Raw genomic sequence first — 27,795 nt, 5'->3', positions numbered from 1 at the left:
CCGATCCAGACTCCTTCCATGGCGATTCTACAGAGGAACTCGCCATCGCGAACACACAGAAGCCTTAGTGCAGAGGAGCTGGAGAATCCTCCCTGTCTTAGCATCAATGATAGCCCAAGTATAGTGCTCGTCAGTCCACCGCTAGCAGGAAGCTCAAATTATGGAACGTGGAGCATCTCTATGCGGATAGCACTTGAGGTGAAGAACAAGTGGAGCCTCATCGACGGCAGCATCACGCCGCCAAACAGAGACCAGCCTTAGCATGTTGCTTGGAGGCTTAGCAATTTGTTGATATGTTCGTGGCTATTCTAGTCTGTTCAACCTTCCATAGCACAAAGTGTCATGCACTTAGATAAGGCGAAAGATGTATGGGAGGATCTGAGGAGGAGGTTTGTGCAACGTGATGCTCAACGGATCTCTATGCTACAAAGTGAGATCTACGGTCTGAGACAAGGAACGATGAGCGTGAACGAGTGAAAGACTACTACACTAAAAGCCGGACGCTGTGGGAGGAAATGAATACACTCAAACCAATTCTTCACTGCAAATGCGATCCACGGTGCAAATTCGATCTCATTGATCAAATCCGATCAGAACGTGACACTGACCAAGTGATCAGGTTTTTACAAGGCCTTAATGATGATTATAATGGTTTAAAGTCTAACGTGCTTGTGTTAGATCCACTGCCTGAGGTTTATAGAGTCTTTGTTATGGTTGAGAAACTGGAAAGACAAATCACTATGAATAATCTGACCTTAGGCAGCATAGATGTTAGCAATGCTAATGTTGTTGGGAATACTCATGACTCTGATGAACTAGTGGCTACATCTCTGAACTCTTACAAAGGTAAACGAAGTGGTAATGCAAAGGCAAAGTGTACATTCTGTGGAATGACGGGGCACACCGTGGACAAATGCTACAAGAAGCACAGTTATCCCCCGGGATGGAAACCAGAGTTCAAATCAAAAGGCAAGTAGCCTCAAAACACTGCAGCTGTAACACCCCGTGTTACGACCCCTAAACCCAAATTAATTAATTAATTACTCAGCCCAAAAAAGGAGTTAAAATCCACTAATTAGCTAAAAGGAGGTCCACCATCGTCCATGGGCCTTTATCCCTAAAGCCAATCCCTTAGTCCTATAAGAAATAGAATTAGTGAACCCATGCCACTTAGACCCTAATTAGGACTCCTAATTATATAAATAGGGACATAGGAGGCACCTAGAACTCACACCACAAATAATCTCTCACCACACAAGAAGTCCCAAGAATTCCCTTAGGAGAAATCAAGAAAGAAGAAATCTTAAGGAAAGACCCTTCATAGCCAAGGAAATTAATTAAGGCTAAGAGGTAACCCATGTCTCAACAAAACCTATTTTCTTCGCTATAATCTCCTTCCTTGGCCTCCTTCTATATGCTTGTGTCTTGATTAATACCTCTATGCTATTTGTGATATATTCTTGATGATTGATAAGATGATTTGTGTGTATTCTTGATAATCTTGATGATCTTGATGATGAAAAGAGGTTCTTGATATTGATATAATGATTCTTGACAAATCTTGATATTTCTTGATGCTAAAGACAAATTGTGATTTTGATAATTTGGGAGGGATTAGAGCCCTAGGATGGATTGGGAATTTGTGTTGTAATGTTCTTGATATATATATGGGGTGGGAATTCGCATGTTCGAGCGCTGTTTATGTTTAGAAGTCGTGATAGGATGAGTTATACGTGATTCTTGCTTTTGATACATTAATTGACTACGTGGTGTCGTTAATTGCGTTTAAAAGTGTCTAAGCATGGTTTCGGGTTCTACAAAGGATCCCGGGACGAGTTTGTGATGTAAGAGTCAGTGGGGATAGGTGGGTGTAGGGGTACCCGCCACCTACCCGCTGCCCGAAGATCACTGCCGGGCAGCGGGCAGGCGCCGGGCAGGCGTCCGCCCGCCGGCAACCCGCTGCCGCGCAGTGATCTCCGGTGGGTGATCCCCCACCCACCGGCTACCCGCTGGCCCGTTACCCACCCCGGGTCCTCGGCTTCCCCGTTTGATGTTCCCCATTCCCCGTGGTGTCCCAACGGACCCCGTTTGTTGTGCTTGAGTCTAGTTTGATGTTTCGGGTGCCGTTCGTAGGATAAAAGAGTCTTAGGAATTGCATGCTAGTTGAATCGGTAACCTGTTGACCTAGGTGGAAGTCGTATGAACCACTTAGGACTATTCTTAGTATGTGAATGATCACACGTAAGCTTAATTATATGTCTCCCCCTTCCCAATGTGCTATTATGTGCTATTGTGTGTTATGTGATGCATGATTCCCCAACTTGGTTGCGATCAAGTTGGCTATACGGGCAGTTGAATGGGTTGAGAACCATCCCAACTGTTAACCAGGCCGGTTAAGATCGGTTAGGTATATAAATATTATATAGGGCTATGGTCCACTATACGGGCAGTTGAATGGGTTGAGAACCATCCCAACTGTTAACCAGGCTGGTTGAGATCGGTCAGGTATATAAAGATTATATAGGACAACAGGTCCACATGGGCCTCGGTGATATGACCCACCGACCTGGACGCGCCAGGCGGTGTGTAGGGCCAATAAGCCGAGGAAGGCTGTAGTCTACCGACCTGAGTAATCAGGCGGTGTGTAGGGCTACGGCTGGCTGCGATCCACCGAGTGATGGGACAACGGTGTATAGGGCCGTAGTCTCCGAGGATCTTCGCCCACCGACTGAGTCCCTCAGCGGTGTGTAGGGATTGATCCGCTACGGTCTACCGACTGTACGCATCAACGGTGTGTAGGGTCGTAAGTCCCCCCTTGTAAAGTGGATCACGGTCCACCGACTGTGCGCATCAGCGGTGTGTCAGATTGTGGTCCGACGTTGAGTTCGTAAGCGGTCCTCTATGGGTTGGTTGCGATCAACTCCATTCATGCCGTGGTATGAGGTAGGGTGCTGCGGGGCCGTGTTAATGCTATACGCATTAACTCTCATGTTCGGGGCATGCGATTGGTTCCGTGGCGCCAGTGCAGTGTGATTGAGTGTCACAAATGATGATTGAATGATGATTAAATGATGATTAAATGATGGTATGATTGATGTGGATATAGACTGTGACCTTAGCTGCAAATTCTTTATGATGATCCTCCTTAACTATTATTATTGATTGTGTGCTTACCTTGTTTGCTGAGTTCATTCTTGCTTTTAAAACTAGTGTCTCTTAAGTATATATCTTTCTGCTTCAAAATGATTTTCGTATATCTATATATATCTACCTATAATGTATTTCAACCCGTTGGAGTGGGTTACCAGCATCTCTCGCTGAACAGATATATTTGGCTTTCAGGCACAGATGAGTAGACACCGGAGTGCGCTAGAGACCTGAAGCGTAGAGTAGCTAGTTTCCCATTCTTGGCCTGCGTGCCATGCTTATGTACTGACTTTACTTTGAGGATTTTAGTTAGTTTGCCTATGCACCTGAGCTCTCTAACTCAGGTGTGGTATAACACCCCGTACTCTTATGCTTACTTTTGGTATTTAATGAGAATTTACCTTTGTTATATAAGTTTTAAAAGTTTCAAAATTTCGGGGTGTTACAGTTGGTATCAGAGCCTAAGTTTGACCCTAGGATAAGACTTTTAAGACCAAAACCTTAGGACGATAGGCTTAAAACACTAGGAGTCCAGTAAGAATAGGATTTAGGTACCTAAGAACACAGGAATTAGGAATCATAGGACGCGCGGTGAGATTGTGAGACCCCTAAAACTCTCCCTCACTTTATCCCTCATTAATTTAAATAATTCCCCTTCGCTTATCACATCAAGGTAAAGGTACCGCGCTCTAACTCAACATCACTATAAACATTGGCTCTATAGATCAGCAACATGGCACCCAGCAGAATACCATCAAGGACTCCGGAGCCCGCCACACATGACCCCCTGACTCAAACCCTACAGCAACTCACCCAAGTCGCCCAAACACTAAGCGACGTAGCACTCCGCAACAACAGACCACCACCACCTCCACCAAGAATAAACTCAGAAGTCGCCCGACAAGTTTCAAATCATCGACCACCCACGTTCTCGGGAGAAGAAGACCCCGCCATCATCGAAGAATGGATACGGACCTTCGACAAAATTCTAGGGTTGGTAGAATGCCCGAAGAATGTCGTGTAGTGATAACCTCGTTCTACTTCGGACACGAGGCAGACCTTTGGTGGATCCACGAGGGACCCACTTACAGACAAGAACCGGGATTCAACTGGGAAAACCTGAAAGCACGACTGCGAGAACGATTCTACCCAACACACATAAAAACATCTATGCACGAAGAGTTCCCCCACCTAAAACAAGGAACGACTACCGTCATGGAATACCATAAACGATTCCTCGAACTAACACGCTTCGCGCCAGAACTAGTCCCCACAGAATCAACCAAAATAGAAAGGTTTGTATCGGGCCTCAACTTCGAAGCCCGAAAAGCACTAGTAGTAAGCGGGCCCCGGACCCTCAACGAAGCTTACTCCAGTGCCGCCAATCTCTATCGGATCCAACTACTACAACGTGGGGTTCAAGAACAGATTCGAAAAACGAACACAGGAGGTGGGGCACCACCTATGAAAAGAACGAGAATCGACACCAATGCAAGGCCAAGCAACCCAGCTGGACAAAGGCCACCCCCAAGAAATAACGAAACTAATACAGGGGGCTTCCCTTGCCCAAAATGCCACCAAAGCCATAGGGGCAAGGACTGCATGGGGAATCCCTTACGATGCTTCAACTGTGGGAAGGAAGGGCACAAAGCCTTCCACTGCACTCTACCCTCAAATTCACGCCCTATGACCATGGGCCAACGCGGGGGCACGAACAATCAAGGAAATAACGGTGCCCCCGAAAAAGTGTTCGTCATAAGTCGCACGCATGCAGAACTTGAGGACCAAGGCAACCTCGACGAAGAAAACAGGGCCCCAGAAGACGGGGATCACGCAGAACCGCCAGAAGAAAACTCAAAAGATGAGTTCTGTTTAGGATAACCGACAACCCCTTATAGCCACCCTCGTAGTAGAATTTCTTGGTTAGATTAATTACTTCGGAATTATTATAAATAAAAATAATCTTAGCTTAAAGAAAAGGAATTAGACTATTCGCATCAACAACAAGGGGAACCAACCAAATCTTCTATCACTAGAAGACAAAAGAAGGAAAAAGACAAGGAAAACACAATAAAGAATACTAATGTCATTAAGGGGGATTGAACTCTAAACCTCCCAATCATAAGCCCAGGCACTTAACCACTAAGTAATGAGTATTTCTTAAAACCTTAAGGAAACACTTCCTTCTTAAACCCCTACAAATCCCTAAAACCAACAATACCCCAAATCAAAAACCTTTCTTCTTCCTCCAAAACACACAACTACTCTCTCTCTCTCCCTATCCTCCTCTCCATACCGCCGCCCACCACCCAAACAGCACCACCGGCCGTCCCACCAAACAAACCACCGCCAGCAACCGCCGTCCGCCGCCCAGGCCACCGCACTACCGGAGACCTACCATCGAGGACTCGAAACCCACCCGACTGCACCCCGCTGCCACAAAGCCTCCATCACCGCCACTGCCGTACGTCGCCTAGCCTCCTCCCGCCGTCAGCTACTCCACTGGGACGTCACACCACGCCATCGACACCGGAGACGGCAGACCTCGCCGTCCCTCCCGTCGCCGGAAAAACTCGCCGCCGGAAAGACCCGCCGGAAACCCATTGGAAAATACCCCCCGAAGAATCCCAACAATGCCGAAAAATCCCCTCAGAATCCGAACCCCGGAGTGGAGCAACGCCGACTACACCGTGATCGGAGGTAAAGCCCTCGAACCCGACCAATTCTCCCCGGAGTTGGTCGATATGCTTAAGTTTCAAGGACTCTTGGATACGTATCTCACCATCAAAGGGGATACATACCCCGAATTGGTGAAAGAATTCTATCACCATTTGGTAGCTGTCAAGCGGGGTGATAAATTGGAAATCATCGCTAAGGTCCGAGGCAAGGAGATCATACTCTCCGAAGGCCGCTTGGCCAAACTCTTGAGACAGACCACCACGGGTGTGTCAGACTATGACCGGAAGGGGTGGATCGGTACCCAAGACAAAGGGTATAAGGATTACCTCGGGTACCTACTCGGAAAGGAAGAAGGCTTCACCTCGGCCACCCGACCAAACAGGAAATGGCTAACCGCGGAACAAAAGATACTAGTCATGATTGTAACAGATAGCCTGTTACCTACAAATAATAAGAGCAAGGATGTGGGGAGTTTGGAGTGCACGTTTGCTTACCTCCTGAAGCACAAAATCAAGTTCAATCTACTGGCCCTTATGTTGAAACACATGGAGTTTTGCAAGACTAGCAACCGGCTTAGCCTACCTTACGGGATGATCCTAAGTTGGATCATGGAGAAAAGGGAGTGGACCTGAGCCACACCGAGGTCAAAACCGAAAGCGGCATGATTTTCAATGCCCAGAATCTCCGTCGCAATGATATCTACTACGTCGAAGGAGGACAATACATCACCCTCGAGGAGGTTTGCCTTAAACCTGAAGAGGAACGGAGGGAGTTGGTTGATCGACTAGATATCTCCAACAAGAAGTTTAAACGGGCGATGCAAGAATGTGGGGTAAATGGAGAGCAAGAAGAGGATAACGAACCCGAACCATCGGCTCCCACACAAGCAAGGGGAAACCCGGGGGGCCAAAACGAAGAAACCACCAACGAGCGCATCCTCGCACAGCTCACCCGACAGAACCAAATCATGGACGAGGGGTTCTCGGCCCTAATCCACGCAACACGCACCTTAGATCAGAGGGTGGCAGCAATCGAGACCATCCTGGGCACTCGCGGGGCATCCAGCTCGGGAGCAGGAAACCAAGGTAAACCCGAACTTTCCAATCACCACTTCACCAGAAATCCAGTCCACCCCAGCAAAGACAACGCGTGGGGCCACACTTCCTAATCGGGAGGCCAAGTTACGCGACGTCCGGGGGGGTGAAAGAATGGATCCACGCACCGGCTTCGGGGGCGAAGCCTCTTGTAAGGGGGGCGGGGGGGGGGGGGGGGGGGAGAGTGTAACACCCCGAGTTACGACCCCTAAACCCAAATTAATTAATTAATTACTCAGCCCAAAAAGGGAGTTAAAATCCACTAATTAGCTAAAAGGAGGTCCACCATAGTCCATGGGCCTTTATCCCTAAAGCCAATCCCTTAGTCCTATAAGAAATAGAATTAGTGAACCCATGCCACTTAGACCCTAATTAGGACTCCAAATTATATAAATAGGGACATAGGAGGTACCTAGAACTCACACCACAAATAATCTCTCACCACACAAGAAGTCCCAAGAATTCCCTTAGGAGAAATCAAGAAAGAAGAAATCTTAAGGAAAGACCCTTCATAGCCAAGGAAATTAATTAAGGCTAAGAGGTAACCCATGTCTCAACAAAACCTATTTTCTTCGCTATAATCTCCTTCCTTGGCCTCCTTCTATATGCTTGTGTCTTGATTAATACCTCTATGCTATTTGTGATATATTCTTGATGATTGATAAGATGATTTGTGTGTATTCTTGATAATCTTGATGATCTTGATGATGAAAAGAGGTTCTTGATATTGATATAATGATTCTTGACAAATCTTGATATTTCTTGATGCTAAAGACAAATTGTGATTTTGATAATTTGGGAGGGATTAGAGCCCTAGGATGGATTGGGAATTTGTGTTGTAATGTTCTTGATATATATATGGGGTGGGAATTCGCATGTTCGAGCGCTGTTTATGTTTAGAAGTCGTGATAGGATGAGTTATACGTGATTCTTGCTTTTGATACATTAATTGACTACGTGGTGTCGTTAATTGCGTTTAAAATTGTCTAAGCATGGTTTCGGGTTCTACAAAGGATCCCGGGACGAGTTTGTGATGTAAGAGTCAGTGGGGATAGGTGGGTGTAGGGGTACCCGCCACCTACCCGCTGCCCGAAGATCACCGCCGGGCAGCGGGCAGGCGTCCGCCTGCCGGAAACCCGCTGCCGCGCAGTGATCTCCGGCGGGCAGCCGGCGGGTGATCCCCCACCCACCGGCTACCCGCTGGCCCGTTACCCACCCCGGGTCCTCGGCTTCCCCGTTTGATGTTCCCCATTCCCTGTGGTGTCCCAACGGACCCCATTTGTCGTGCTTGAGTCTAGTTTGATGTTTCGGGTGCCGTTCGTAGGATAAAAGAGTCTTAGGAATTGCATGCTAGTTGAATCGGTAACCTGTTGACCTAGGTGGAAGTCGTATGTACCCCTTAGGACTATTCTTAGTATGTGAATGATCACATGTAAGCTTAATTATATGTCTCCCCCTTCCCAATGTGCTATTATGTGCTATTATGTGCTATTGTGTGTTATGTGATGCATGATTCCCCAACTTAGTTGCGATCAAGTTGGCTATACGGGCAGTTGAATGGGCTGAGAACCATCCCAACTGTTAACCAGGCCGGTTAAGATCGGTCAGGTATATAAATATTATATAGGGTTGCGGTCCACTATACGGGTAATTGAATGGGTTGAGAACCATCCCAACTGTTAACCAGGCTGGTTGAGATCGGTCAGGTATATAAAGATTATATAGGACAACAGGTCCACATGGTCCTCGGTGATATGACCCACCGACCTGGACGCGCCAGGCGGTGTGTAGGGCCAATAATCCGAGGAAGGCTGTAGTCCACCGACCTGAGTAATCAGGCGGTGTGTAGGGCCGGCTGGCTGCGATCCACCGAGTGATGGGACAGCGGTGTATAGGGCCGTAGTGTCCGAGGATCTTCGGCTACCGACTGAGTCCCTCAGTAGTGTGTAGGGCTTGATCCGCTACGGTCTACCGACTGTACGCATCAACGGTGTGTAGGGTCGTAAGTCCCCCCTTGTAAAGGGGATCACGGTCCACCGACTGTGCGCATCAGTGGTGTGTCAGACTGTGGTCCGATGTTGAGTTCGTCAGCGGTCCTCTATGGGTTGGTTGCGATCAACTCCCTTCAAGCCGTGGTATGAGGTAGGGTGTTGCGGGGCCGTGTTAATGCTATACGCATTAACCCTCATGTTCGGGGCATGCGATTGGTCCCGTGGCGCCAGTGCAGTGTGAATGAGTGTCACAAATGATGATTGAATGATGGTTAAATGATGATTAAATGATGGTATGATTGATGTGGATATGGACTGTGACCTTAGCTGCAAATTCTTTATGATGATCCTCCTTAACTATTATTATTGATTGTGTGCTTACCTTGTTTGCTGAGTTCATTCATGCTTTTAAAACTAGTATCTCTTAAGTATATATGTTCCTGCTTCAAAATGATTTTCGTATATCTATATATATCTACCTATAATGTATTTCAACGCGTTGCAGTGGGTTACCAGCATCTCTCGCTGAACAGATATATTTGGCTTTCAGGCACAAATGAGTAGCCACCGGAGCGCGCTAGAGACCTGAAGCGTAGAGTAGCTAGTTTCCCCTTCTCGGCCTACGTGCCATGCTTATGTACTGACTTTACTTTGAGGATTTTAGTTAGTTTGCCTATGCACCTGAGCTCTCTAACTCAGGTGTGGCATAACACCCCGTACTCTTATGCTTACTTTTGGTATTTAATGAGAATTTACCTTTGTTATATAAGTTTTAAAAGTTTCAAAATTTTGGGGTGTTACAGCAGCAGTGATAGGGGATCTGGGAATAAGTTCAGAACAAATGCAGAAGATTATTTCTATTTTTCACCCTCAAGCCAACCAGTCTCCAAGCTCAAATACCAGTGTTGCTGTGTCCCTAGTTCCCAACTTTAAAGAGATGCAATCTGATAACAAAGGCAATTACCCTATCACTCTTGTCAATTCCTTCTCTATGTGTGAATCTTCTTGGATTCTTGATTCAGGGGCAACGAACCATATAGTCTGTTCCATGAATTTTTTTGTTGATCATCGTGAGGCAACTAGAACCAAAGTCAATTTACCCACTAGCGAAATCATTGAGGTCCAACACATAGGGAATTGTAAAGCTAAATGATAATATGTGGCTCAAAGAAGCTTTACACATCCCTTCATTTAAATTCAATATCATCTCAGTCAGCAAGCTTATACAAGATACAAACTGGAATTTGATTTTTATGCCTGGCCAGTGTCTAATTCAGGAGAAGAATGGAGTGATGGGTGGTATAGCTAAAGAGGACAGAGGACTATATCTTCTAATGAAGTCACCTAGGCTGCACTTTGTATCTCAATGTACTGGGAGTGAATTGTGGCACCAAAGATTGGGTCACTTCCCTATCAATAAACTACATTTGTTGAAAAATATTGATATTTCTGTTAATAAGAGTATATCATGTGATATATGTCACTTAGCAAAACACAAGCATTCTCCCTTCCCGTTGAGCACTACATCTTCCAAAGCATATCTTGATCTCATACACATTGATATATGGGGGCCATTTCCAATAGTCGTTGAAAGGGGAACGATACTTCCTAACAATAGTTGATGATTTCTCCATATTCACCTGGATTCATCTAATGCAGAATAAATCAGAAGCAATGCAGCTTGTAAATAAGTTTCATTCCTTTGTCCTCTCTCAATTCGGAGTCCTAATCAAGGTTATTCGAGGTGATAATGGCTCCGAATTCAACATGACAGATTTTTTCTCAGAAAAGGGAGTTATCCATCAGCGGTCTTGTGTGCACACCCCGCAGCAGAACGCCATTGTTGAGCGAAAACATTAGTACATTCTTAATGTTGCAAGATATTTCAAGCTCACTTGCCGTTGAAATTCTGGGGACACTGCATTATGCATGCCACATACATAATAAACAGGTTACTGTAACACCCCTAATTTTAAGGACAATTTAAAGCAATTCAAACTTAAGAAATAAGGCAAACTAACCATAAGGATTATAAAAATGCGGAAGCTAAATAGACAGTATAGGGTGTTATGCCACATCTAAGCAGCATACTTAGATGCACAGGCTAATCAACAATCTAAACCAAAACCATCATAACATTCACATGTCTAAAGTTTAAGGCACGCAGGACACAATGTCTAGACTAAGAGAGGAAGGTAGGCTACGCTAAAAACGTTCCCATCTATCGCGCTCAAGGAAGAACTACTCTGTACCTGAAAAACATTAAGGGGTAGCACCCGTTAGCGAATAATGCTAAGTAACCCACTCCAACGCGTTAAGTACCATATAATATATGTATAAGAAAATCATTTGAGACTTGGAATACATAGATATAGTCTTAGAAACACTAGCTTTAAAACGAGAGATAGACACATCATTAGACTCATCAAGAGATTCATTCAGCCATACCGAACAACAACGGTTAAGCAATAGAATCACTACAAGAAGACAATGATACAGATTCAATGATAATCAACGATAAGTTATTCAATAGACAATCATCAAAGTCACATATAAAGAGATTCTCATAAGCAATGAATTTCAAGAAACATTATCAATGATCAAGATCCACATTCCAACCTTATACCAAGTTCCAACCTTTACACCGCTCCATCCTTATTTCAGTTTCAACTTGTACCTCCGGGCCACCCTGTACAACCAGTCCAACCTTATTCCTCTGGAAACTATGCTCCCCGCCAGCTTGCCGCCGATCTCATAAGTATAATCATTTAACATATCACGTGATAGTTACCGCCAATCATTTTGAGCAAAGCTCATTACCGCCAATCTCATAACAATCATATCACATGGTCACATAATCATCGACATAGATGATTGAGGCTCAACAATAGCCCAATCAAGGAACAATCATGATAGAGTGAAATATTTGTACAAGCTTACAAAGATAGATTCAATCGAAGGACTTCAAGAAGAGACATAAAGAAACATTTCAAGATAATAACACGATAACGAAAGGCTTCCAAATCAAAGGATCACAACGATTGGTAACACAAGTCACCAATCCTCATCAAGAATAGGCAAGATTAATACGAGATAAACACATACTAGTACCAACGAACAACATAGCTAGCACGCAATTCAATCAAGATAATCAACAAGGCTTATACGAACAACATTTACTTCATATCAATCCAATGAATCACAAGATTGGATCATAAACACGATTCAAGACTCACAAGTCCTATTTCGGTACTTAAGACATCGTTCTAGACTTACGAAACATTAATCGAGTGGGCGGTACGGTGGGTTGTCAACCACCCACCATACCCCCCCACCATGTACTCAGTTGGTGGTACCACGGGTGGTCAACCACCCGTGATCCTCCCCGCCACAACACACACGTACTCAGCGGGTGGAACGGCGGGAGGCACACTGCCCGCCGTTCTGCCCGCGGGTACCATCCTGGGAGAGAAAATCCCTTCGGGGAAATTTGCCAAAATGCTCAAGTTCAAGTCCAAAACACCTCAAAACTCATACTCATTAACAAAGGAACTTGAACACATAGAATAGCTCAAAGAATAGCATTTATGAACCCTAAATACAAGTTCTAACATGCATAAACACAAGATTATGCACAATTTCATTCAAGAACATCAAGAACATAAAAAAATCATCAAGAAATCATCATAGCAAGTATAAAGTAGGTTTTGTAGGAGATGGGTTACCACTTGTAGCCTAAGGAACACTTCCTCCACTCCTAAACTTCCTCTTGAAAGTTTTCTTCCACAAGATCTTCCAAACACAAGCCAAAACCCAACCAAAACAACAAAACTTAGATAAAGATAAGGAAAGACTAAGTAATAACACTAACAAAGTTTAGGACTTACCCTTCCTATGGTTTTGGTGGATGAAAGTTTGGATCTTGATGGGTTTCCTTGCAAGATTGGGGAGGGTTTTAGGTTAGCTTGGGGAAAAAGCTAAGGTTTAGGAAGAAGGTAGAGAGAAGTGAATTTCTTGCCTAATGTGGGAAATACAAGAGTAGTGGTGCTAGGGAAATATCTTGGATGTCAAGTAAAAGTTGGGAAAAGACTAAAATAGCCTCCCTTATCCACAAAATTGTTAGGACGAAATCAAAGGCTAGGTACAAAGCATAAATCACAATGTCTTTTCCATTGACTAAGAGACTTAGTCAATTTAGGTCCTTCAACTATTTTTAACAAGGAAACTGGAAAGGAATTTGTAAGGCAAATTTAGAATTAATTAGATATTTAATTCCGTTTAAAGGATAATTTTCCGGGGTGTCACAGTTACCCTCACCTGTTATTGAAGGCATGAATCCCTATCAGAAGCTATATAACAAGGATACTGACATTAGCAGCCTAAAAGTTTTTGGTTGTCTTTGTTATGCTGCCACGATAACCCATGCAAGGCATAAGATGGCTCCGAGAGGAAGAAAGTGTATATTCATTGGTGTTCCGGCTGACATTAAAGGCTATCTTCTCTATGATATAGAAGAGCAACCCACATTGGTTTCACAAGACGTGATTGTAACACCCCTAATTTTTAAAACATTTAAAGCTTATGAAATAAAGGCGAATCTATCATTAATTACCCAAACAGAGGAGAAACTAACATTGTAAGAGTCGGGGTGCTATGCCACATCGAGGTTTGAGAACCTAGATGCACAGGCTAAACTAACTAAACAAGTAAAATCCACAAATCAGTATTCAAATACAATTCAAGGCACACAGACCATCTAACTAATACTAGAACTATCTAAGCTAAATCCACGAGTATAACTAGCGCGCTCCGAAGCTACTGATCAGCACCTGAAAAACATATGGTGTAACAACCATCAGCGAATAATGCTGAGTAACCCACTCCCACGCATTGAGTATAATATATGTAGATATAAGAAATCATTTTGAGACTGGAATACATATGTAATCCCAAGCAACCGTAGCTTTAAAACCAAGATCAAGACTCGAGACACAACAACAGACTGAACACCGTAAAACAACATAAGGATACTAGCATGCAACCTAAAACAATAAGATAGGATAGTAAAAAGGCTCAGCAACAAACAAGACAGTAATAAGGCTCTACAACAATAACAGACAATAACAACACACATGTCCATGTTCCAACCTTATACCAAGTTCCAACCTTTACTCCTCTCCATCCTTATATCAGTTCCAACCTGTACCTCTAGGCCACCCTTATATCGCCTCCCTTATTCATCCGGAGCATGCATGCTCCCCACCGACATACCACCAACAAAACGACCGATCTGATAGCACCACAGTACCATTAACACATGATCTGTGCCTATAGCACAATAATCAAGGGGTCATGCCTATAGCACAATGACATGGCACCGCAACGCTAATAACTTGATCTGTGCCTTTAGCACACTAATCAAGGGAGGTCTGTGCTTATAGCACAATGACCGAGCACTCGTTGTGCTAAACCGCCAACAAATCTTTTCCACCAATCACATCTCTTTTCTCATCATGGTCAAATCAATCACAACAACCAATGCTCAATGATAACAGCAACCATCAACATTCAATCAACAACAGTAGTCAATTCTCAATAACAACAACAATCAAAACTCAACAATAACCACTGCACACAACTCCTAAAATGGTACCCGAAACATCACACGAGACTCATAAACACTAAACGGGGAACGAGGAAACAACGAGCGGGGTAAAATGGCACAATACACCGCCCGTACCAGCGGGTGGTACGGCGGGTGGTCAACCACCCGTCGTCCACCCGCCGGTGGGCGGTCCTGTACCAGCGGGTACACGGCGGGTAGTCGTTTACCCGCCGGCCACCCGCTGGTACGGGGGACGGGTACTGGAGGGTGGTTAGGTGGGGACTCGTCCCCCCATCGACCCCCCGCTAGTACGATGTTAACTTGGCACTTTCCAAACTCGGAAATTCCTCAATTACACCCAAAATCAAATCCAAATACATCCCAACACATACAAAAACAATAGGGACTTGATCACCAAGAGTTAGGCCAAGGAACCAACACAATTAACCCCAAATACAAGCACTAATCATGCCAAGAATCAATAATAAATACACAACGATTCAATATCATCAAGAACCTCAAGAACTCGATCATACCAAGCTTTAACGACAAACCCTAAACCTAGAAGAACACCCGAACATGTATAAACCTACCCAAGAACGCCAAGAACGTATCCAATAACAAGATTCACTGAATAAATCCTTGGGATAAGCTTTAAACACAATTAAATACAAAAACGTACCAAGACCACACAGGGACACCACGAGTATCAAGAATAACAAGAATCCATATCACAAATTCCTAAAGACAAGCTCTAACAAGGCACAGATACAAAATCATACATTCAATCGTTCAACGGAGCCAATCAATAAACAATAGCAAGGAAAATAGGTTTTGTAAGACACGAGTTACCTCTTAGCTTTAATCAATTTTCCCTTGGCTACTAAGGTCCTTTTCTAAGATTCTCCTTCATTTGATTCTCCTAGGCTTGGTGGTGGGGAGTTCCTTGGCTAGGATTCTTTGAGGAATTTCGTGTATTAGGGTTATGGGAGGGGAGAGAGATTCTAAATGCTTTCTAATCCCTTATTTATATATTTAAGAAAACCTATTTGAGATCTGAATGGTAAGACCCACTTTCTTTATTCCTAACAGGCTTAAGGCTCTCGTTTAGGAAATGGTCCGCGATCCATTGTGGACCATATTAATTAATTAAGGGAATCCTAACCAAATTAAATCCTTTCTAACTATGGTTAACGGGATTAATTTAATAATCAATCCAGGTTTGAAGGCCGTAACACGGGGTGTTACAATGATATTTTATGAAGATCAATTTCCTATGAAAGAGGAGCATACTTTGCAGACACATGATGATGTGATTGAGCCTTCTTTACCTACCATTCCAGTCTCTATCGATTTTGGGCATCTTGAAGCAAGTGGTCCACAACAGCAGCAAAACAATGAGCCCTTGGCAGATTCTGATGTTCCGTTGCCTAGCCAAGACAGTGGCATCGGGTTCCATAATGGTTATCAAGAAGTCTCTGATGAACCCCAGTCTAGCACATCTCCTTCTGCTCAGCCTGGGAGATTTGAGAAAGAAGATAGTGGCATCGGGTCCCATAGTGGCAACCAAGAAGCTCATGTTGAATCTCAATCTAGCCCACCTCCGCCTGTTCAGCCTAGGAGGTCTGAGAGAAACCGCCGTGCACCATGCAGACTTGATGCCTATTACTATGAAACTGTTAGTGAAAAGAGATCATCTCCTCACACCCTAGCCAAAGTGGTTTCATACACCAGCCTTATCACTCATCACAAAGTCTTTTCCATGGCAGTTACATCTATTGATGAACCACGTTCATATAATCAGGCCATAAAATGCCAACATTGGAAGGAAACAATGGCAGTAGAAATCAAAGCTCTACAGGAGAATATTACTTGGTGTTTGACAGACCTACCCCCCCCGGGAAGATTCCAATTGGATGTAAGTGGGTATATAAGATAAAACATAGAGCGGATTGTTCAGTAGAGAGGTACAAGGCAAGACTAGTTGCCAAGGGGTATACTCAGTAGCTCGGGATTGACTACATCGATACCTTCTCTCTCGTAGCAAGGCTCACTACAATAAAAGTACATTCTTAGCCTTGGCAACATCACAAGCTTGGCATATTCATCAACTAGACATCAACAATGCATTTCTGCATGGTGATTTAGATGAAGAAGTGTAACACCTCGTATTTTCATAAAATAAATTATAGTCCCGATATTAAATATTTTAATAAAAATATTTATATAGCTATTTATTTTGAAATGGGCTCGGGTCTATTTAGTATGGTGAACTAGTATTTTGTACCCAAATGCCTTAAGCCAAAAAATATAACTATTTACTATGAGTCTTGCATCCAATAGTCAAGCCCATGAGTGTATATATAAATATATGAGTGATATGTTGTGAGTCCAAAATGTCTACTCCAACCCAATTTCCTAACCCAATCAAGCCTAAGCCCAACCAAACCCACAAATAAAATTCTAACCTACTCAAAATAGATGGAGTGTAATAGATATTTTATGCTTCTTCCTCTTTAGCCGTTTCTTGTTGAGCAATCCCATCCAGAAATGAATTTAGACTCCCTTCCCTTCATCTCTTCGAGCTTCGTTGGTGAGTCTTGGCAGCAGCAGCAATGAAGACAATCATCACCTCACCCTCTTCTCTCTCGTTTTTTCCCTCCGGCGGGTAGTGTCTTTCCGGCGATCAGCGATGCCCTGGCATCTCCCCTGTTCCATCGAAGCAGAGCAGTGAGGATGGAATCAGAGCTTGGCAGCAACGACATCTTCCTCTGTTCCCGGCGGCATGATCAGTTTTCCGGCAGAGCACGGTGGCACGTAGCATCTCTTCTTCAACAGCAGCAAGCTCTCCGGCGATGCGGTGTTGTTTCCTCTCCGACGCAGTAGCTCTCCAGCGAACCTTCACCAGCAGCAGCATTGTGTTTTCCTTCTTGGCGAGTTCGACGGAGCTCCGTGTGGTGGCTACGGTCCTTCTCCGGCGATGCGATGACCGTAGGCGGCGTGTCTAGAGCAACCCCGGCGTCATATCTCTGGTGGTGGAATGCAACGTTAGTAGCTGGTGGTTGGAGTCGGCTTTGGTTCGGCGTAGCAGTATGAAGAAGATGATGAGGTGAGCTGTTGTTTTGTTGCCTTAGTTGTTTATTTAGGTTATTAGGTTTTTGTGAAGTAAAGGTTATCAAAGGTTTAATTAGCTTAGTGGTAAGGCTTTGTTTAGAATTTAAGTTAGCTAGGGTTTGATTCCTAGAATAGTATAAATACCTTATTAGCATGGTTGAAATAGGCGCTAGGCGCTAGTCGGGCAGTAGAGTAGCGCTTAGCACCTAGACGGCCTAGGCGGTCGCCTAGGCGGCTAACTGAAAAAAAAGAAAAACAGTGCACGTGGTTGTGCGTATATATATATATATATATATATATATATATATATATATATATATATATATATATATATATATATATATATATATATATATATATATATATATATACATACATATATATATATTAGCAAGGTCGAGTCGACCGGGTTAACTCAGCTAACTCGACAGAAATTGACGAGTTAACTCGGCGTAATTGGCCGAGTTAGGCGCTAGGCGGGCGCTTAGGCGGCAAAATCGCTACAGCCTAGGGGCGCCTAGCACCTAGGCGCCGATTACTCGGTGCCTAGGCAGGATTCTTACAACCCTGGTTATTAGTCCTATCTTGTTAGCTTGGTAATTAGTTTAATTATTAGTATTGTTGCCTAAGTTCACAATAGGATGGTTAGGCTAGTAGGTTAAAGGTGTGGATAAGCTTAAGTTAGGCTTAGGGTTCAAATCCCCTAAGTAGGTTTTAATTAGTTTAATTAGTACTCTTGTTAAAGTGAAGGATCTGTTTGATTCACTGGTTCCCGATAGCTTGGCTTTGTGAGTTGAGGTTTTAATTAGTTTAATTAGTACTCTTGTTAAAGTGAAGGATCGGTTTGATTCACAGGTTCCCAGTAGCTTGGCTTTGTGAGTTGAGCCTATGGTGTTGTTTTTGGATGGTTAAGCGAAGGAGGTAACCCATGCTTTACAAAGCCTATTTTCTTACTTATATGATGATTTCTTGGCTTCTACTTGTGATTCTTGTGTTGAAATGTGAGATTTGATGCATTGTCTTGTGGTAATGCATGTTTAGAGCTTGTTATTCGAGTTCTTATACGCCATTGCTTGGCTATTTCTTGGGTGCAAGTCATATTGTTGTATTGTGTGAGATTTTGGGTGTTTTGGACTTGAATTTGGACTTCTTGTTGAAAATCCCTGAAGGGATATTTTGGTGTACAGGTTGGTACCCGCGGGCGGAACGGCGGCAGAGCTCCACCCCCCGCCCCACCCGCGGGGTACGAATGCTGAGGGCCTTGGTACCCGCGGGCAGAACCACGGGCGGAGGTCCACCCGTGGCCCCACCCGCCGGGAACACATATGGATTGTTTCGGGGATTTGTTCCCCGTGATTCTTTTGACTTGGTATTGATGTTTTGACCTCCCGATGTTGTTTTATTGGGCTATTTGAGAGTCTTCTTGATGTTTTGTATGTCTAGAACTTTATGTTAGGAATCCATGTAGGATTTGGTGTCTTGAATCGTGCTTGTGATCCAACTTTGTGATTCGTTGGATTGATGTTGAGTCTTGTATGTTCTATGGAACTACCTTTGGTTTACCCGTTTGATAAGAATGCTAGTTTGATATTGAAATGCTAGTGTGTGCGGTTTGTTCTTTCCTATTGAGAGTGGAAACTTGTGTTGACCATTGTTTGGTGTTGGATTGTGATCCTTCGTTGTTGAGTATGGTTTCATATCTTTGTTGTGATCCATTGATTGATTCCTATGATGTGAACGTATGTAATCGTTGTACCATTTGATGGAAACATGATTAAGGTTTATGGGGCCTTAGTCTTCCTGATAATGATGCGGTTTTCGTGTGGCCATGATTGAAATTGGTGTGTGACCTGAGCGTAGGCTCATATGTAGGTGGTTGTGTGATTGAAATGAATAGTACCCTCGTGTACTTATGTGTAGGTGGTCTTGTTGGAGGTTGTTGGAGGGGGGACAATGGTCCTCGGAGGCATAAGGTTGGACTCAGAAGTACAGGGTGGCACTCGGAGGTAATGGTTGGAACTGAAATAAGGTCGGGGGTAGCCATAAGGTTGGGACAAGGCATAAGGTTGGAGCTTGGAACTGTGAATCTTGTGACATATAGTTGTCACTGTGGCATGTAGTTGCCAATGTGTGAGTGTCTAATCTTTGCTAATGAGCATGTCTTGATGTATTCTACATTGTGATCAGTAGAATACATCTCGAGTTGTATTGTTTACAGTTGTTATTCTTGTCTTGTCGTTGTCATGGGATGTTGATTTCCTTTTTCCTTGAGAGTGTGAAAGAGTCTTTGAAGTTGACTTTTCTCTATGGCTTTTGAAATGATATATACTGTATTCCGTTTCGAAAATGGTTTTGACTTATACTATCTATTTATGCTATTTAACGCGTATTGATGAGTTACCAGCAATGTTCGCTGACCGGGCGTCATCCCCTATCTTTATGTTGCTTTACAGGTTTTGAGTAGCTTTTTGGAGAGCACGCTAGCAGTTCGTTAGTTAGTGTAGCTCCATATGACTGTTTTTTTTTTTTTTTTTTTTTTTTTTTAGATTTTGGCCTGTGAGCCGTGGATATTTATAAGCTTGACTTTGATGTGTTGTTTAGACTTAGCATGTGCACCTATAGATGTATAGGTGTGGCATAACGTCTCCCATACTTATTTAGTAGCTTCCGCTTGTTTTATCTTAATGAGTAGTCTTTATCTCTTTCTTAAGCTTTAATTTGGTTTTTAAAAGTTGTGAAATTCGGGGGTGTTACAAGAAGTCTACATGTTATTCGCCACCCGGCTTCAAAGTGAAGAAACCAAACCAAGTTTGTAAGCTTCTAAGATCACTATATGGCCTCAAACAAGCCAGTCGGTAGTGGAATGCGAAGCTTAGCAGTGCTCTATTTAGCATGGAGTTCCAACAGTCCAAAGCCGATCTTTCTTTGTTCACCAAAGGATCTGGAAAGAATTTTTTTGCCATCTTCGTTTACGTTGATGACATCCTAGTCACAAGCCCCAACATGCATCTGATACAAGACCTTAAAATATACTTGGATGTGACATTCAAGATAAAAGATTTGGGCAGTCTGGGATTCTTTCTGGGAATTGAAGCACACAGAACCAAGGAAGGATTGAATTTGTGTTAGCGCTTGTATGCTTTGGATATCCTAAATGAACCAGGATTTCTTGGTTGTAAACCTGCAAGCACCCCCATGGTTCCAGGCCACACTCTGAGCAAAACAGATGGGGTCCCTCTCACCGATGCCAGCACTTATAGACGATTGGTTAGAAGGTTGTTGTACCTAACAACAACGAGGCCAAACATTGCTTATTCAGTTTAGCAATTAAGCCTATTTGTGGACTCCCCTTCAACTCATCACATGACAGCAGCACACCGTGTCCTGAAGTATATCAAGAAATCCCCTGGGCAAGGGCTATTTTATCCACAGAATAATGATTTGGAGCTCAATATCTTCTTTGATTTAGATTGGGCATCATGCATAGAGACAAGAAAATCCATCACTGGCTTTTGTATATTCCCCAGGGCAGCCCTCGTGTCTTGGAGATCAAAGAAACAAGTAACGGTGTCTCGTTCCTCCTCGGAAGTAGAGTATAGAGCTCTTACCTCCACTGTTTGTGAGGCTCAGTGGCTCACCACTTTACTCAGATATTTGCAGCTAACATTAACCAAACCGACAGCAGTTTTTTGCGATAGCAAGTCAGCCATTGCTATCGCTGAAAACCATGTTTTTCATGAGCATTACTCAGATATTTGCAGCTAACATTAACCAAATCGACAACAGTTTTTTGCGATAGCAAGTCAGCCATTGCTATCACTGAAAACCATGTTTTTCATGAGCATACGAAGCATATAGATAACGACTGTCACATAGTCCGGGAGAGAGTCACTCAAGGACTAATCAAGCTTCTGGCAGTCCCCTCTTCTACTCAGCCGATGGATTCACAAAGGCTCTTCGAGTTTCCATGTTTTACTCCTTCATCTCTAAGCTGGGTACTCAAGATCTCCATACTCTAGCTTAAGGGAGGGGGGGGGGGGGGGGAACGAGGGATAGGAGCACACATGACAAGGAAGGTGAAACTCAACTACCAGTTGAGGAAGATAACAACAAAGGGCATTAGAGTAATCTCTTAGGGCACTACTATTAGTGTTTGTCATAACGGTTCATGTATTTACCCCATATATATAAACCTTCATGTAAAGCTCTGAACAGTTATCTAGTAAACGCAAGCATGTTCTTTTCGTATCTACACTCAAAGGAGGAAGTCAGTTAATTAAGTTACACCTCAAACATGTGTTAGTGTGTTAGTTTATATCTGTCTATAACTACTTTCTCAACCTACTGAAACACAAAGAGTCAATAGCGCCTCTCCTCCACTAAGGCTCGAACTCACAACCTCCCACATGGGAGTCCAACCCGGGTGCCATCTGTGCACAAGGTGCTTGGCAGTCGTGTTAGTTATTATACCTCAAATGAAGAGCAATATACAGATCATCGTTGTCCCTTAGTCTAATAACCAGCTTTTTTCGAAGCTCCTCAATCTCAGATGTGTACCGAAGAGCCTCATAAAAGCACTATCCAAAACCAAAATAAAACCCAATGCCAATTCTAATGCCAATAAATCGGTTCAAAAACTACAAAAGCGGTAACATACTTATTTCTCAGCCGACGGAAAAAATAGATTCACTGTTTTTTTTTTTTTTTTTTTGAAAAATTCGTAGAAGAAATCAACATAAACTGGAAATACGTAAAAAAAGTTTGAATTTTTCTGCCGAAAAAATTGACAAAAATAGCGAGTTAGATGAAAAAATAACATGTCAACATTTTTTTTTTTTTGGTTTTATTATTATTTTTTATTTTTCCATGTAAGGAAATAAGATGGGTTACTTGTTAGAAATTTGTTAAAAATGCTAGATGAAAAATAATTGTGAGTATAATGACCTAGATGGACCATATTTTAATTCATGGTGCTAGATGAACAATTAATGTTAATAAATGAGTCTATTTGACCCTTCTGCCTTGAATAAAACTTCCCTAGAAGAACAACTAATAACACATAATAATATGTCATAAATAATCATTTAGTAAAAATAGAAAACACTAGACTAACAACATTGTGAATTGAACATCTATATATCTATATCTATATCTATATCTATATGTATATAATTAAAAGTAAAATCCTCTTCTATAGTGTTTCCCCACCCCAACTTCTTTTACTGGTCAAAGTAATGCAAATTTGTTTTTGGTAAGAAAATGGTGCATGTAAAATATTTTATTGTCCTTAAGTATTATTATAATTAAAAACGATTAAAAACGGAAGAATAGTAACCCTTAAGTATGATTACAATTAAAAACAGATGAATAATAACCATGATTTGTGTATTTCCATGATTTGAGCACGCCCAAAGTTATACCTGTATTATGTTACCGTCATTTGACCACGCTCAAACAAATAAATGTATGAATACTAACGTAAGAATAATAACATACAAAAGAACCTAATAATTAATTATGATAATAACATAACTGTTAGTGTTTTTATGTTCAAAAACCCCATATTATAATTGGCAATATTATTATGGCATACTAAGATAGGTTTAGAGTCTGTCGGTTGGGTCTACAGTTTACTGATCAAGCAGAAGCAACGACAGAAGAACTGACACTGAAGATCTGATTTAGGGAAGCTGTTTCCTTAAGAGTCTTACGTGGTATTATCAGCTCAGTATGGAAAGACAATCAGCGTATCTTCAAAGAAGGTAATGGACCTAATCTGCTGAGATTACATTCCTCTTTTATTGTCCTACCTTCTACAATCAAAGATCTTTTATGGAGAGTGTTTATAGAAGGATCTATAAGTACCAGTTCTAAAAGGTAACTGGGGTTACGCCAAATAAGAAGAAGAAACACTCCATATCAGCTTGAAGAGTCTAGATCTTTGATTGTTATGCACCTTCTCAATACAACTTGTTCATGGTGATTAAGATGATGAACTTGAGAAGAGTTACTGCTGCTTAAACGAAAGGCCACTAAGATCACACTGTTGTGGGAACAACATTATAGAGCGTCACTGAAGTGGACTGCATCAGAGCTGGCTCTCCAAGTGAAGGGACTTCATTGGACTTCTATATGCATGCCTCTCCATCTTCAACAATCCACTAAACCTGTGTAGACTGGGTATGTACCTTGTGTGAGGCACTTGGGTAAGATTATTGTATATCTACCTTTGTACATTGGATTATGACTTAGTGGATTGGACGCCTATGTGATCGTCCCCCAGACGTAGATACACACTGTATCGAACTGGGTAAACATTGTGAGTGTTCGTTCTGTGTGTTTGTTTATTGTTTTCTGATGTTCGCTCCATGATCTATCATTACTAAGTAGGTGCTTAACTGAATCTATCAGTATTCTAAGTCAGCAAACTATTTCTAATAATTTTCGTAAAATGAGGAAATGCAAAATTACATGTGGTATCAGAGCTTTTAAGTCTACATAGTGACTTGATCCGAAGGGCTATCTTATTTTTGCATTCTCTCTGTTTTTGTGGAAGTCTGTCTGTGTGTTCGTTGGCTGGTTGTTGATTTCAGGATGGACGCAAGTATGAAACCACCAGAACTAGATGGTCACAACTACTCTTTCTGGAAGGCTCGTATGGAGTTATATCTTCAAGCACAAGGAACCAGGGTTTATCGCACCATCCTAACTGGGTGGAGTCGACCTACTACTCCGAATGCACAAGGAGTTGCTGAAGAAAAACCCATAGAGACTTGGACAGAAGATGAAATGAATGCCTCTGATCTGAACAACAAAGCACTAAACTCAATTGTTGGATCGCTACATGAATCTGTTTTTACGCTTCTTACAGGGGTAAAAGAGGCTAAACGGGTATGGGAGATTCTTGAAACCAGATATGAAGGAACCAGTGATGTCAAACAGTCAAAGTTGCAAATGGTTCTATCAGAATTCGAAGCTCTCAGAATGACTGAAGACGAAACCATTTCTACCTTCCACAGTAGGGTTCAGAACTTGATGAACCGAGCCTCAATTCTTGGGGAACCCTTCACTGATGATAGAGTGGTCAAAAAGATTCTCAGATCTCTACCTAAACGTTTTCGAATGAAAGTAACGGCTATTCAGGAACACACAGGTTGGGAAAAGAAGACTGTCGGAGAACTCATGGGAAGCTTGCACACATATGAACTAGAAGTTCTTGCTGATGATGATGTTGGAAGCAACAAGAAAGGAAAGTCTGTAGCTTTTGTGGCTGAAGCTGATCGAGAATCTGACACAGACGACATAGATGATGAAACCCTAGCTCTCCTAACCAAAAACTTCAAGAAAATCTTAAAAGGGTTCAACAGAAAGGGTCAAGGTCAGTCTACAAGAACACAATACAAAGACAACAACCCTTCATATCAAAAGGTTGAAACAGCACCCCTCTCATAGAACAATCAATCTCAGACTGGGCGATCGAGACAAAACAGAAATAGTACTACAGACACAGGAAAACCCCTCAATCGGTCAGTGCAGTGTAGGGAATGTGAAGGATACGGTCACATACAGGCCGAATGTGCAACATATCTTAAAAGGAAAAATGCTATGTCTGTAGCTACTCTTAGTGATGATGAGGAGGAAAATTTAAATGATCAATCAGATGATAATGTAGGAAACTTTGTAGCGTTCTTCACTGCCACAAACATTCAATCAGACGGAGATCAATCAGATGGAGAATCATACATATCAACAGATGATTTTGAAGAAAGACATATTCAACTTGAGGCAGAATTTGCAAAACTTGTCGCTAGCTGGGAACAACTTGTGAAAGTAAATAAGAATCTGAATGACGATCTAAAGCAAAAAGATGATCTTATAGAGAAACTGAATGCTGAATTGGTCATAAAAGAAGATCTCATCACTCAGATACGGTCCAGAGAAGGAAAATTAAACAAGGAGTTGGAGAGCTTGAAGAAAAATATACAGATGATGGACACCACATCTACCTTAGATAAAATTCTAGACTCTGGCAGAAACCCTAATAATAAAAAGGGTCTGGGATTTGAGCAAGGAGAATCTTCGAACAACGCACCAAATTTCATCAAAGAGGGAATGTCTAAGACCACAGCATATCACAGGTATGAACAAGGACAGTCATCTCAGTCAGTACAAATCAAGGAAGGGAGATACGGTACGAACACTGACCAGGACAAATCAACTTATAAATCTCATTATTCGAGATTCAAAAATAAGATTGTCAAAGTTAAATATTATACTCCCATTTGTCACTACTGTCACACAAAAGGTCATACTCGTCCCGAATGCTATTTTTTCTATAGAGATCAAAGGAAGGAAAAATATCAGAATAAGACTATTACACCATTCACTAGACAGGTTTGGGTTAGAAAGTCAGAAGTTATCTGTTATCCCACCATTGTTCTAACTGCATCTACAACTGATGCTAGATGGTATTTCGAGAGTGGTTGTTCCAGACATATGACAGGAAACATTAAATGTCTGATGTCTGTTCAACCTAGCAGTGGATCTGTAAGTTTTGGAGATGGACAAAAGGGTAAAATCGTTGGGAAAGGAGTCCTAAATGTTCCAGGTTTACCTCAGTTAGAAGAAGTCTTGCTAGTTAGTGGATTAAAAGCGAATCTTATTAGCATCAGTCAGTTACGTGATCAAAATTTGAATGTATGCTTCGATCGTAACTGCTGCAGAGTGAGTGACAAAGCAAATCAACTTGTCATGGAAGGAACTCGGTCTTCAGACAACTGTTATGTTTTGACAAATGAAACTGCTTGTCACCTATCCAAATCTGATGAATCAAAACTCTGGCATAGACGACTGGGTCACATAAATTTAAGAGATATGGATAAGTTGATAAAACTTGAAGCAGTAAAAGGTGTACCGAAGATCAGAATTGATCCAGAGAAAATTTGTGGCGCATGTGCTATTGGGAAACAAATCAGAACTCCACACAAAGCAGTAAGAGGTATCACCACTGAGAAATGTCTAGATCTTGTCCATATAGATCTCATGGGGCCAACACAGACTGAAAGCATTGGAGGAAAGAAATATATATTTGTGTGTGTAGACGATTTCTCCTGATACAGTTGGGTTTACTTTCTGAGAGAAAAAATAGAAGCCTTCAAGGCCTTCAAGACTCTGTGCATAAGAGTTCAGATGGAAAAAAATGAGTCTATTATAAAAGTTCAGAGATTGAGGAGTGATCATGGAAAGGTATTTGAGAACTCACTATATTCAGATTTCTGCTCTGAGCATGGTATCTCACATGAGTTCTCAGCTCCTAGAACTGCTCAACAGAATGGAGTGGTGGAAAGAAAGAACCGAACGCTACAGGAAATTGCTAGAGTTATGCTACATGCCTCACATATGCCACAACGTTTCTGGGCTGAAGCAGTACACACAGCATGTCATACTATAAATAGGGTCTACCTTAGACTAGGGACGACGAAAACTCCATATGAGATCTGGAAGGGAAAGAAGCCAAATCTGAAATACTTTCATGTGTTTGGGACAAAGTGCTATGTGCTGGCTGACAGAGAACAAAGAGGGAAGTTTGAACCCAAAAGTGATGAAAGCATCTTTCTTGGATACTCTCCGAACAGTCGTGCATACAGAGTCTACAACAAGAGGACTCAGTCTGTGATGGAGTCAGTAAATGTGGTTGTCGATGACAATCCAGAAGAACCAGTGGACTCAACAGTGATAGAGTCACCTCTACGTGATTCAGATGCAAGTTATAACAACAGTCAGCTCAAACCACAAGATTCATCAGATGAAGATCAAGAAAGTTCGGGACAAGAGATAGATCTCATGAATGATGTTGGTAAAGACAAACCTACCAGAACTCAGAAAAACCATCCATCAGATAACATTATTGGAGATCTGTCAGATGGAATGAAAACCAGAAGCAGAATAAGAAATAATCTGACAGAAATATCTGGGTCTTACTGCTATACCTCAAAGATAGAACCAAAAAATGTCAAAGAAGCTCTACAGGATGATCTGTGGATCAATGCAATGCAGGAGGAGCTATATCAGTTTGAGCGGAATCATGTCTGGAATCTTGTACCAAGACCTGATGGTGTTAACGTAATAGGAACGAAGTGGATCTTTAAAAATAAAACTGATGAAG

At 42.4% G+C, this 27,795-nt stretch overlaps 1 protein-coding gene across 1 annotated transcript; it reads left to right on the top strand.

Moving 5' to 3' along the window:
• The first annotated feature begins 515 nt into the window (after positions 1–515).
• LOC109149286 lies at positions 516–10,771 on the top strand. The gene is made up of 4 exons (XM_019297017.1): positions 516–969; positions 9,715–9,950; positions 10,189–10,269; positions 10,571–10,771. Exons 1-4 carry the CDS (start codon positions 516–518, stop codon positions 10,769–10,771), a joined length of 972 nt encoding a protein of 323 aa, XP_019152562.1.
• The last annotated feature ends 17,024 nt before the right edge of the window (positions 10,772–27,795 follow it).

Source organism: Ipomoea nil, unplaced genomic scaffold (assembly GCF_001879475.1).
Source record: "Ipomoea nil cultivar Tokyo-kokei standard unplaced genomic scaffold, Asagao_1.1 scaffold0114, whole genome shotgun sequence".
Taxonomy (NCBI): Eukaryota; Viridiplantae; Streptophyta; class Magnoliopsida; order Solanales; family Convolvulaceae; genus Ipomoea; species Ipomoea nil.
Note: the sequence above shows the minus strand (reverse complement) of the source record. Positions and strands in the feature narration are given on the sequence as shown.